This window comes from Puntigrus tetrazona, chromosome 17, assembly GCF_018831695.1.
Source record: "Puntigrus tetrazona isolate hp1 chromosome 17, ASM1883169v1, whole genome shotgun sequence".
NCBI lineage: Eukaryota > Metazoa > Chordata > Actinopteri > Cypriniformes > Cyprinidae > Puntigrus > Puntigrus tetrazona.
In genome coordinates, this window is record NC_056715.1 from 6,736,714 (window position 1) to 6,749,931 (window position 13,218).

The window sequence follows — 13,218 nt, forward strand, 5'->3', positions numbered from 1 at the left end:
TAGTGTGGTTTCTAATGTAGGTGTCTTGAAGTGTGCGTCTCGAGACTATTATACCGACTTAATAAATATTAATAAATTGCTAAAATGCGTTTGACTGACGAATTCACATTCATTATTTATTTTATTTATTGTTGTTTTTTTATTGCAATTTTATTTCATTGCAAAAGTACGACAGCAGCAATACCGCGACAACTTTACTCGCGCGAGACTGTGGCGTCACATCCGGGAAAGGGTCGAAAAGACGATAGAGGCGAAACAAACGTTAAAGGAACGCTATTCTTTACACGAAAATACAGTCGTTCATGGGATGCTCGGACACCTCAATTGATCTGATTTTCATATAAATATTATACGGGGAACATTGAAAGGTAAGAAGCGCGTTAAAGGACGATCCGGTTATTTTGTGTTTATAAATATAAACGTCTTCTGTCGAGCGCTAGGCCTTGTGCTCCATTTAACGTTATACAGTAGTCACAGATCTGCGTGAGACTCACTGCTAATGATGTATTAAATTAAACCTGTGTGTTGAAAATGAGCAACTTAATAAATATTTAATAAATAATTACGGTTAGTTAAATGTGAAAATACGTACATATCACAAGCAAACATCACAACGTGTAACATTTTATATATGAAAAAATATCAGTGCAGAGTATTTCAAAAAACTTAATTTAGGTCTGATTTAGAGAAGTATATTATTCTGAATTTTGTGCTGTTGCAATGTAAATTTGATGCGTGTGTGTATTATATATATATATATATATATATATATATATATATATATATATATATATATATATATATATATATATATATATAATTTGAAATGGTGGGTGCTTTAAGGCCTGATTTTACTTTATTTAAAAAAAACAAAACATTATTTTTCTTCAGATGTCTGAAGAGTTGGTAAAGCAGTTGAGCAATTATAAAGCTCAGCTGCAGCAGGTGGAAGCGGCGCTCTCTACAGATCCAGATAATGAAGATCTGCTTAAGCTGCAGAAGGACCTCCAGGTTTGGAACACAATTATCCACTGCATTTTGTGAGGCATTGCTACAGTAGAGAAGAGTTGTGACGTTTATATGTATCTTTATGCGTGTTTGTTCTTGCGTATGTGTTTGCATAGCTGCCATGTTTTTCAGGGTCCAGTTTTTGTCACTTAGGCTGATGCCCAATAGCTTCTGACAAGATCAAAAGTACCTTTCCATGTAAGTATATTCAATAAGCCATTGCTGTTATGTGTCACACTAGGAGGTGATCGAGTTGACAAAAGACCTGTTGACATCACAGCCGGTTGAGAGTGCAACCAGCACCAAAAGCTCAGAGGCAGTCCCTCCCAGTCGCAGCTGGAGAGTCGGAGACCATTGCATGGCCACCTGGACCCACGACGGACAGTGAGTATCGCACGCAAACACACAGTGATGGGAGGTGTATTGATATTGGTCGGCTGCATTTGGAGGAGGGATTTGTGTGTATATCCGTACTCACCTGCTTACAGTGCTGTGTGATTGGCAGGGTTTATGAAGCGGAAATCGAAGAGGTTGACAATGAGAACGGCACGGCAGCTGTCACCTTCGCTGGCTACGGCAATGCAGAGGTGTTGCCGCTTCATGTGCTCAAACCAGTGGAGGAAGGCAGGAGCAGCAGCAGAGAAGATGATGGGGGAAAGCCCAAATCTAAGTAAGTAGTGTTAAAATTACTTTTAGCTTTTAGTTCAGGTTTAATACTAAATCTAAGCACACATTTATAATGTATTGAATGATTTAAAGGTTATAAAGGCTATGAGTACTTATACTTTTAACAGTTAATACATTAAATAAGGCATAGTGTGTGTGTGTGTGTGTGTGTGTGTATATATATATTATTATTATTATTATTATTATTATTTTATTAATTTCTTTTCAGTATGTAGGATTGTTCCGTTTTTATTTGTTTTATTAATTGTGTGTGTGTTTTCTTTTTCCTAAAGAGGCTAGTGTTCATTTTTTTAGACTGGAATAAAAATTGCTTAATTTACTCTCACTATGTATAATAACCTCTCAAGGCATTGATATTTTTTCCTTTCCCCAACCTTTTGGTGTTCCTGGTCAAAAATGATCAGCTTACAAATAATACTGTATACATTTCTATAGATACATAGTATACATGTATCTAGTATAAATTTCTAGGGATACTATATTATTACATTTAGTCATTTTTTTATTACTAAATATTTTATTACTAAATATTTTATTACTAAATATTGGATTCAATGTTTCATGAACTTGTTTACTTTCAATTAGAACAGGTTTTGTATTTCTTTTTGAAACTGATTTTTTTTTTTCTCCATAGCCTTCATTGATCTGAGCTCATGCACCTCAGTTTTTCAGTAATATTTGACAAAATTATTTGCATATTGTTTTTGCCCCACTCTCTACTAAGGTGCTTAATATCAGATCAATGTGATTAATCCGTTCCAAATGCATAAAAAGAAACCTGGGCTAATTGCAAGAAATCAAGTTTACAAAGTTTGAATGCAAGATTTGCTTTTAACATAGCTAGTCGTTAAGTAGCTCTCTCTCATTATGCTATTTATGAAAGGCCATAAGTAATAATGCACTTTGTGTTTGTGTATGTCTTTTTTTATGTTTTGCCATTGTGTTTTCTCTTAGGAAAGAGCTGTTGGCAGAGCAGAGGGAATATAAGAAGAAAAAGGCACAGAAAAAGGTGCAGCGCATGAAGGAGCTGGAGCAGGAGAGAGAAGATCAGAAATCCAAATGGCAGCAGTTTAACAATAAAGCTTATTCCAAGAATAAAAAAGGACAGGTGCGTATGAGAGAGAGAGAAAGTCTGACTAATCTTATGTTTTTTGTTTTTGACTTTGCCGTCATGTACATGTTTGTGTGATCTTCTTCTCCAGGTGAAGAGGAGTATATTTGCATCTCCAGAGAGTGTGAATGGAAAGGTTGGCGTCGGCACGTGTGGTATCGCAGATAAACCCATGACCCAGTACAATGACACTTCAAAATATAACGTCAGGCACCTAATGCCTCAGTGATCTCCCTTGCGTTCTGTCTGTTCCCATCTGTAATCACCAAACATTAAAAAATGAATCGAACTGAAACCCACTTAGAAATCATAAATGCATCTGATTGGACATGAAATAAGTATAGTAGCCCATTTCCCTCCTTGTTTTATTTCTAGTAATAGTGGGTGTTTATTCTGTGGATATTGGAGCCGTTCTGCACTGAACGAATCTCTGGGTGTTGTAACTAATAAAACATCAGTCCTCAGTGAAGCACAGCTCCTGGTTAGTTTTACAGGTTTTTTCTCATGCTCTCAGGACCAGGTCTCTGCAAGAGCTGCTGAGGACAGGAACTCTGCTCTGTAGTTTTTATAACACGTTGAACAAACATAAATGGAAAGCACTGGTCTCCCTCATACATAGTGGAGTTCGGGAAGACTGGTGTCAATGGAACAGATTAAGCAGTTTTTTTTTATTTTGCTCTCCACCTCTGTGTCTAATAAGCATTCTGCTGCAGTCCATTTGTTGTTACATTTGCTTTTCAGTTTTGTATATTTACATATTTGAGAGAAATAAATGTTGATTTGTTGACATTTCTATAACAACTTGTGATTTATTTGCCTTCTCTTTTTATTCGGATCTGTGTTATGAAATCATTTATTCGCTTTGGAAATTGTAGCACGCCTTTATTTCAGAAATGTTACATTTACACACGAACATGAGACTGCCAATTACGAAAGCAGTTTTTGAACATGGAAGACAAAAATGCATTGGTGAGAACAAGAAAGCATCACTATTAACATAATTACAGCACATAAAATTTAAATCCATGTATTTGATAGTGTAATTAACATATAATGGTTATAGCTTATGTCAATAGTCAATCAAACTATTAGTAGAATAGCAATCTCTTATCAGCTGCATCTCCATTTACAAACCAAGCAAATCAACAAAGCTTCATATCACACTGAATGGCTGTATCCCATGTAAAAATTAATACTTTAATATTCCTAATATGCAGGAATTCTTTCATACAACTCACTGTCACCTCATAAATTCAGCACGCAACATCAATTCATCTACAGAACACAATGTAGAGCCATCAAAATGTTTCCGATACTTGTCATATTTAGTGTTTAGGGCTGTGAATAAGGACTACAATTTTTCTTTGTCTGCTGATTTATGTACAGTTTATAAAAGTGTAGGATATTTTTAGGTTATTTGTTTATATATATATGTAGCAAAAAGTGTTTAAATATGTTTTACAATGACACAAATCATTGCTTTGATGTTAATATCTTTGTCTCCTTTAGCCATCGCATTTAACATTTGGCACTCCTGAAACTACTTTACCCACAAGCCCCTGCACAGTCACACTAACAGTAATGTTTACTCAGTCCTTCTTGCATTCCTTTTCTTCTTCTATCTCCTTTTCTTCTTGCTCCTTCTCCTTCTCCTTGTCCTTGTCTTTATCCTTTCCTTTCTCCTTGTCTCTTCTCTCTTTCTTTTTGGTCATTCGCAGGAAGGAAGGAGTGCGAAATTTCTTTTTCTTCTTTTTGGGTGACTTTGGTTGACTTTCAGAAGAGCTGGTGACTGAAATGTTGTTGGCGACCGTGGTTGTTATGGAAACCTGCATCTCTTTAGTGATGCTGAGCTCTGTGACCTGTAGAGTGAGGTCATCATCCTGCGTCAGGTCATCGCCATCGCTGCTCTGCAGCAGAGCTGAAAGACAGTCTGAGAACGAGAGGAAGAGACATGAGGTTGTCCAGCTCAAAACCATATTTCAGTTGGTTATAAACAACGGTGTGATCATATTTAAGGTGATAGGAGAGATACTACACCTCCTCTTTCAGGGCTCATGAGAGGTGAGATTGACAGGGACACGGTGGAGCCATCGTATGTAGTCATTTCTCCATCTGTGAATTCCTCATCAGCCTCTGACTGAAGAGCTTTTATGTCAAGAAAACATTTGAAAAAGCCAAATTAAAAACCGGTTAAATTGAGGTTTTGAAGGTAAGGAAGCAGTAACATCTCCCCGAGATGGAAAGTATGCATTAGATCAAACAGCTTGCAGGAAATGGAAAGGACTGGCAAACTAAATAATTATATATACTACAGTTCAAAGGTTTGAGGTCGGTAAGATTTTTTATGTTTTTGAAACAAGTCTCTTAAGCTCACCAAGGATGAATTAATCGTAAATACATTAAAATAGCCATATGACAATGTTGTCATACTGTTTTATATTTTAATATGCGTTTAAAATGTCATTTCAGCGATTTCAAAGCTAAAATTTTCATTAGCAGTCTTCAGCATCACATGGTCTTGTAGAAAATTCTCATATGCTAATTTGCTGTTGAAGAATGATTCCTTATTATTGTCACGGTGTGGTTTAGTGTGAAGGAGCACTAGATGAAAATAAATAAACTTAAACAGTTTTAATCCTCTTCAAACGGACAAAACAATAATATGCAGGCAGGCAAGCCGAACAAAAACCACACACATTAACCTCAACGATCAGACAAACTGAATACAAACACACGGGACTTAAATACGCAAGGAAATCACTAAATTAATTAGACACAGGTGAAGACAATGACACAATTAACACGAACAAAGGTAGGGAACACAGAGCACATGGCACAAGACAAAAACAACAACAAAGGATCCAAAGACGTGACAGTACTACTATATTTGCCGCATTTTTCTCATTAATTTGCATAAATTACTCATAAATTTCAATTTATTTGAAACAAAAACTTTATTTTCAATTTACTGCGTCCTTGTTGAATAAAAATAATTTCTTTAAAAAAATTATCTAGCTGACCACAAAACTTGGTTGTTGGTAGTAACATTCTGTGTCCTTTTATTCAAGGTATTTGTACCTGATTGGCTGTTCTTATTCTCCACAGTTTGGGTGTATTCCTGTATCTCTGCCTCTGATTGGTTGAAAGGGTTGGGCGGTAGAGCAGCTGACTGCTCCTCATCCTCATAGATGAATGCCTGCAAAATAATAATGGCAAAGTGGTTTTTGACAATTGTGCCATTTTTCTTTAGGTTTTACTACGACATTGGTTTTGGACTTCATGTTAAATCCCCCAGAGTAAAAAAATCTAAAAGATAATTGTGAAATAAAGTTTAAAATCTGAAATAAGATCACATTGCAGAATATAAAGTCACAATTACCTTTTTTGACAGATGAGGAAACAAAAAACTGAGGAGAATCTAGCTGAAGTGCAACAGCTTTTCTAGGTGGTTGATGTTATTGAGGTTGCATCTCATGTGAGTGTCCTAATTATTTTACCTTATACTAGAAAAGTTAGTGTACTTTTAAAAGGGAGTTCGACTGGTACTTGTGTGCGTGTTGGATTTATTGGTGTAGTTACGCACTGGTCCAGGAGGCTTGTCAATAACAATGTCTGCCAGCAGCTGAGACTTGGGTCCAGCTGTCATCAGATCTACTCTGTTCTGCTCCCGAATCTAAACCAGCACAAACAGAGCAGTGCTTTAGTGTACAGAACACAATCTGTAGAAACAGTCTGTTCAGTTGGTATATTTCTTTCCCTCTGTCAAAATACCTTATTTCTTTTTTCTAGCACTTCACTGGGGTTAGTATTAAGTGGGACAAACTGGTTGGGGTCCTCAATCCTAATTGGGGTGTCCTTGCAGCTTCCTGACTCTTCTGACTTCATCCACTAAAAAAGAAAGAAAACAATGATTTGTCATGATACTAAACACTGACTTTATAATCATTAAACGGATAGAGTGAATTTATAGATGATACAGATCGACGGCCATGTGAAACTCTCAAAGCTGTTTGCAAATATGTTTGTACGTGATTATATGCGAGGATACCGTGGTTTTGGTCCGAGGGCTGCAGGTCCCGTTGATAGACTCCTCAGGTACATTGACCTTTAAGTAGCAGTTCGGTGAGTTCAGCCATCGTATCCTCTCTCTGTCCCGCTTCTGTGCCAGGAAATGCAACGGACTCTGTGGAAAGACGTCCTTTTCCTCTAGTCCCATCCCTGTTACGGTTGCTGGGATCTCAACTTCATTGTGGTGTCGAGGTTTCTCTTTAACTATGGGATGCCGGTAAGTGTAACCTGTTCTGTAACCCTGGAAACACAAGGTGTCATGTTAGGTATCACTATTGTTTTTCACTGTTAAATATTTAATAATACATGCTTAATGGAGTCAAAAAGACACCATTTAAATGTTGCTAACACATCTGGTACGGATTAGCTCACAGGCCACTCACTAAGTTATCTAACATCCTCATAAGCGACTCGAATTCTGCCTCTCCAACCCTCCATCTGATCTGTCCGTCTGGCATTTGTCCGCTGGGATTTTTCGTAGGAGCAGTTTTCAGACTTGTTCTGTCTAACACACACAGGTTGTCAACGCCACCCGCACACAATAGAGCGCTAACCTGAAGAGAAACAAAGACGGAAAGACAGGGATGATGATGGATGACCACTTTATAAATCTACTGGCAGAGTTTAAACTTCTGATATATGTTTTACTGAGTGCATTTGAAGCATGTGCACAGAAAGAGGCTATCACATGACAATTGAGTACTACACAAAAATTTTATATGTCTTACTGCACTTAAAATGCCAAATGCACAAGATTTCAAATACTTGAAAATTACAGAAACCGTCAGTTGTGTCTGTGAAGGTAAACAGCTGGAAACGAAATTGCATTGTTTATATTACATCTGCGTGAGTAATATACAATAAATAAATCAATAAATCCATTGCTCTCTTCTGAGGCTGTGACTCTGAATAGTGTTCTGTGTTGTTCATTGCAGCCAAAAACAGAACAGTTAGCATGATTTGCTTGAACTTTTGCCATGGCATTTAAATTGATATACCGTTGTTGCTTGTGAAAAACAAGCAGATTAAGAGGAGGTAATATTATAATAAAATCCCCTTTCTAAGTCACAAAGCTGGAATGATCTCTGGGCCTTTGATTCCAAAAAAAAATGATTGGAGGCTTGTGTTTTCTAGATTTAGTTTAATCCTTTACATATATTACTTTTAGTGTATGTATATGTATTAGTGTATATTCACATGTCTGAATTTAAGTTTTAAATGTGTGTGTGTGTGTGTGTGTACCTGTATCTCACAAGCTTGGTGGCTGTGATAAAGATAATGAAAAGCTTCCTCTGTCGTCTCTCCAAATGCCAGTAAACCTTGATTCCTCAGGACCAAAACCTAAAAACAAGCAGAATTACATCAGTGTTGTGAATTCCCCACTCAGTAATTTACAAAATATTTCTACAAATATAATACTATAATACTTATAACACATATAACTATAAAAACAAATGTTTAAAACCATTAACAACAAAATCTAAAGCACATTTTAACTTGGCAATGGTGAGGAACTGCTATTTTTTCCTTCTCCGGCTTTGCCATGCTGTACTATAGTGCACTCCTAATGGTTGTCATGCCAACGGGTAGCAGAATTCACAGACTGTCACCTTGGCAGTGGGACCAAGAGCTTTCTGAAGTTCCATCTTCTCCTGCTCGTTGGCTAAATCTCCATGGTAGCTAAAATAAGACACCTCCCCCAGCAGCAAGGCTTCATGGGAAATGGGTAAGATGCCACATTTCATAGAAGAGACCTACGGGACATACAGAAGTTGCAATGTGGGTTACACTTTAGGGTGAATACTACATCTGTGCCAATGCTTTTTAAGGATCTACAAGGGGGCCTCATCAATTCGGGTTGCAGGACATACACATATACTCATATACACTGCTTGTGTGTGTGTGTGTGTGTTATTACTCACAGCAGCTGTAGTCGGTGTATATGTATGTATAACACATTTGGCATCTGGTCGGGCAGAATACACTGCCGAATGTGGTTTGAATCCCAAAACATCCACAGGTAATGCAGTGGCTCCCTGATCAACCACCTCACCAATCAGATTTACCTTCACCTTTGAAAAAACATTACAAGTAAAAAGATTGCCTTACTGCATATATTCTTCCACATATTACACGTAATGGTGTAATTATATTTAGTTGTCATTTGTTTCCAACTTCATAATTCATGTTCAGAATATGCGTGGGAGTGTATACCAGACTAGCTGCTGTGGCCTCTGAGAACGACAATCCTTTAGGAAGAATAAGAATATGATCCTGCTCTTTACTGATGCGCAGCTGGAAAAGAAATTAACAGAAAGAATGAAAGAGGGTCAAAGAAAAAATACAGAATTCTGGTTTCACACACAACTTTATATAGAAAAGGTCGCTACATTTTGCCATTATTTTTAAAGTGATTCCTGTACAACCATTTAGAAAGTCTGCAAGACTAATTCTTGAGCTCATTTTTCCATGCTGGTCTAGTATTGGGGCATAACCAATTTGAAAAAACCCCGCATTTAAACAGCATGTGAAAATGTAATTTTTAAGTGGGCAACATTTGGCCAGAATAAGCTAAAATGAAGGTCAAACCTTAAGCCATTTTTTCTTCTAAATGTCAAAAAACTAAACATGACATTTGACCTTTACTCAACGCAAACCATATTTCTGTGTATATACTGTACGTAAATGCAATACTTAAAACAGTTTTATCATCAATCGGGTGCAAAATAAGTGTGACGCCCTGCCTAACGTGCACTTACATATCAACTGTGAATATATTAGAGCATATGCTTTAGATTCAAAAAGCTGTTACTGTGGTGGCAGGTACCTTTTCGAAAGCTACACCTTTTAACTAAAGGGTGCGTCTCAATACCTCAAATGTACATATTACTATCTAAAGTGTCTATATAAGTACCTAAAAAGTAAATATGAGTACTTTTCTAGAGCACTGCCCCAGTGGCAGCTTTTGTATCTGAGAATGTATGCACAGTAATGTAAAGCACAGTAATCCATCTGATGCTTTTGTCGTTCGGTTAGTTGTGAGTCATGACAGATCGGCGCAGAAGTAGAATTTCGTTTTCTGTCTGTTTTTCCCACAATGGCAGCTATTTTCTTGTCTCTCTCCATTGTTAAGCCATAACTATGGTAACCGGTGTTGTCTGAACAAAAGCATCTGGTGTTATTACATGCAAAATGACAGTAAGCAGAGTCAGTCCTATCAGATTTGAAAAACAATGTGTTCTGCATGGAAAAAAGCGTGCAATGAATTTTAGTACTTACAGTTATATACGTATTTGGGAAGTGGGTATGTCCATACAGGTCTAACAGCCGATACAAGCAGGCAAGTTTACAGCGGCCCTGCCTCTCAGCTTTAGAACAATTAAACCATTCCACACCGCACAGATCATTCACTGGACTAATTGACCCTGTACCTGGAAACACACACACAACCAAAACAATAATAAATATCTGTCTTTATCTGAGCTTCTGGCTGATAACCATACATGCTTGCCATCTGTTGACCATAGCGACAACAAATAATCTTTAATGGGAATGTTTAAAGTGTCAATGAAAGTGTGTTTGTGCACTCACTGCTGGGACTGTATACTCCAGTGTTGCTAAGTGTATTGCTGATGATCAGTTGTGCGATGTGACCGAGGAGACCACTGGAGTTACTGCCTTTGGAGCACTGCTCCTTTACCATACACTCCAGCTCGTCCTTAAAGTCCTGCAGCAAACACACACATTTTAACACCTTATCAACATGTGCGACAGTGCATTAAATAACAAAATATCAAACAAAGTTCGAATAACTTATTTTAAAGGAATAATAATCCGTATAATCAACACACAAACTGACGTTTGCATTCACTAAAAAGACCAGTTGGTTAAATGTACTTGCTAGAAAAGTAGTATTAAGAAAAGCTTACGCTCTTTGCAGTTGCTGCTCCATATTTTTTTATTTATTTATATTTTATCTACACTAACTAAGTTTGGGGTTAGTAATATTTGTTCAGCAATGCACTTTGCAATTTATTAAAATAGTGCAAGTTTTTTTTTCTATTCATCAAAGAATCCTGGAAAAAGGTATAATGGTTTTTTTTTTTCAAAATACTAAACAACAAAAATGATTCTTTTAATATGTTTTAAAATTGTATTTACTCTTCTAAGGCAAGACTGAAATATTAAAGTACACTGTTTACAACAGATAATTATGAGAAATGTTTCTGTTAATATGTTTTATTTTGAATCTGCATAATCCTTCGGTATCGGAATATGTCAGCTCCAAGCTTTTGAAAAGTATGAAAAAGTATTTGATTTTAAGTGTGACTTATAGACTTATACTTTCTCAAAAATAGGACATTCTTTCATGGTATTAAATAATCACTGAAAACAAAACAGGCTTTTAGAGAAATGTTCAAGAAACAGAACATCCAGTCATATGTGCTGTGAAACAGTTCAGAGAAATCGACGTGCCCTGCAGTGATACATGCTATACATAATCGAATACATTTTAAGCAGCATTTTATGCTTTTCATAATTAAAACGCATGCAGCTATGGCCTCAAGCACGAATATTTATACTTTAGCATAAAAATATGCAGCATCAAAGAACTATTTATTATAATCCACTAATGAAGAAAGAACTGTTATTAAAATGATAAAATATGAAGACGTACGCATTATATACATTTAAATTTAAAATACCTAAAACAAAAAGTATGGACATCACATCATTCAAATCTAAAGTTGAAACATGAACTTCCGCCTCAAAGCCTAAGGACTACAAAAGACGAAAGAGTTTGCTGTGTATTTAGCCAAAACCAGGACACGACCTTCATGCGTGTTTTGTTGATTTCACAGCTTTGAATTTTGCATATTATTTGGATATTAAAAACAGATGAAGCTATTATCAGATAAGAGACTGAGCCTCATCTAAGACATCAGAAATGTGCCCGTAGAGTGACGGCCCTCAAACATGATGTACAGAAATCACTCCGGGTTCTTTATTCACTTCACCCACTCCCAGCATTTCTGATGATCTGTGCATGGTTACTAATGGCAACGGATCTCCACTTGTTGGTTGTTATGCAATCAAACAAGCGTGGGCTCCTCTTAAAATGCAAAGGGAGGGAAAGAGAGAGAGAGAGAGAGAGAGAAAAAGCATGCGAATTCTCACATCGGTGCGAGTGTGTGTGGGAGTGACGTCTTACTGGACTCTGTAGAATCTGTGTGACTCTCTTTCTCTGCTCCATCATGTTGAAGTCCTGCCTCAGGTCAGGTGACATAGCGCTGCTCCTCAGAACCTCGGGGGACTGGAGTTCTTCCGCGCTCTCGCTGTAGACCTTCTTCACATTTAGACTGGATGGGGGGCGGATGCGTAAACCGCCCTCTTCATCGCCCGCACTCATCTCAACGCGTTCACCCTCGCTCATACATAAACACAACACACAACCTAATGCTTCAGAGAGAGAGAGAGAGAGGTGGGCTGAGTGTTTCTCTCATCCACTTGAAGCTGTGTTCACAATTGCTGCATGAATACAAAAAGGTCAGGCCACTTTGGGTTACAAATGAATTGTCTAAACACACGCATACAAATAAACACTCTCTCACACACCTGCATGTCTGCTCTCCAGCTGACATCCTATATAAGTCATGCATATCTGCACGCACCCCACAGAGAACGATTCACACCTCAATTGCCCCTCTTTCCACGCAGATAGCCCGAAATCACCCCAACACCCCCCCCAACAGAAGTTTCATTTGGAGTCTGAATTCATTTTGTTCGAATTTAAATGAGTTTTTCTCGACCGACCGCGTTTAAAAAAATCTGCTTTGTTTTAAAACTTACTGAGCTGCCTACCTAGACGACATTTATAGGCATCGGCGCGTGCAGAATTTTTCGGCGTCACACACAATTTTTAGGCTTTATATGCGAGTTCCGAAGCATTTAATGCCTCCAAATGCTGTCTAGGCAGGCGGTTCAGAAGGTTCCGATACACTAACGCTGTGTAGCTGCTGTATTACACAGCTAAACGTCAAATGTAATAACTTATAATTGAAATAGCCGCGCAGTTCTCGCTTCGCTGTCGCACTTTATCAAACACTCCGCGTCCATCTATCTAAGCAAGTCTATTAGTAGTCACATAAAGAACTAAATACTCACCTCACTCGGTCTCAGCTCAAATTTAATCCCAGAGATGCAGCAGGAAACATAATAACTATATAAATCGGCTTAAGCCAGAAGAACGGCAGACGCGTCCGATTCTTCTCCCCTTAAGTCTCAGTTTCTTCCATCAAGAGCCGTAGGGCTACGTTGCGCGTATGAGGATGTGTGAGGAGTGT

General features: G+C 37.6%; 2 protein-coding genes across 3 annotated transcripts; one reads left to right on the forward strand and one right to left on the reverse strand.

Annotated features, from left to right (window-relative positions):
• Nucleotides 1–207: 207 nt before the first annotated feature.
• Nucleotides 208–3,604, forward strand: smndc1 (survival motor neuron domain containing 1). The gene is made up of 6 exons (XM_043263120.1): nt 208–368; nt 892–1,011; nt 1,250–1,392; nt 1,514–1,678; nt 2,650–2,803; nt 2,898–3,604. The coding sequence occupies exons 2-6, from the start codon at nt 892–894 to the stop codon at nt 3,033–3,035; spliced, it is 720 nt and encodes a 239-aa protein (XP_043119055.1). The 5' UTR covers nt 208–368; the 3' UTR covers nt 3,036–3,604.
• A 63-nt stretch (nt 3,605–3,667) lies between these two features.
• Nucleotides 3,668–13,218, reverse strand: add3b (adducin 3 (gamma) b). 2 transcript variants are annotated; one of them, XM_043263117.1, is made up of 15 exons: nt 13,040–13,218; nt 12,087–12,334; nt 10,466–10,601; nt 10,154–10,305; nt 9,089–9,169; nt 8,797–8,946; nt 8,485–8,628; nt 8,117–8,215; nt 7,258–7,428; nt 6,855–7,115; nt 6,578–6,694; nt 6,390–6,479; nt 5,885–6,002; nt 4,844–4,951; nt 3,668–4,736 (listed from the first exon to the last, which is right to left on the reverse strand). In XM_043263117.1, the coding sequence occupies exons 2-15, from the start codon at nt 12,306–12,308 to the stop codon at nt 4,396–4,398; spliced, it is 2,190 nt and encodes a 729-aa protein (XP_043119052.1). In that variant the 5' UTR covers nt 12,309–12,334; nt 13,040–13,218; the 3' UTR covers nt 3,668–4,395. The 2 variants fall into 2 exon arrangements, with proteins under 2 accessions (XP_043119052.1, XP_043119053.1); XM_043263118.1 differs by having other exon boundaries at nt 12,087–12,403.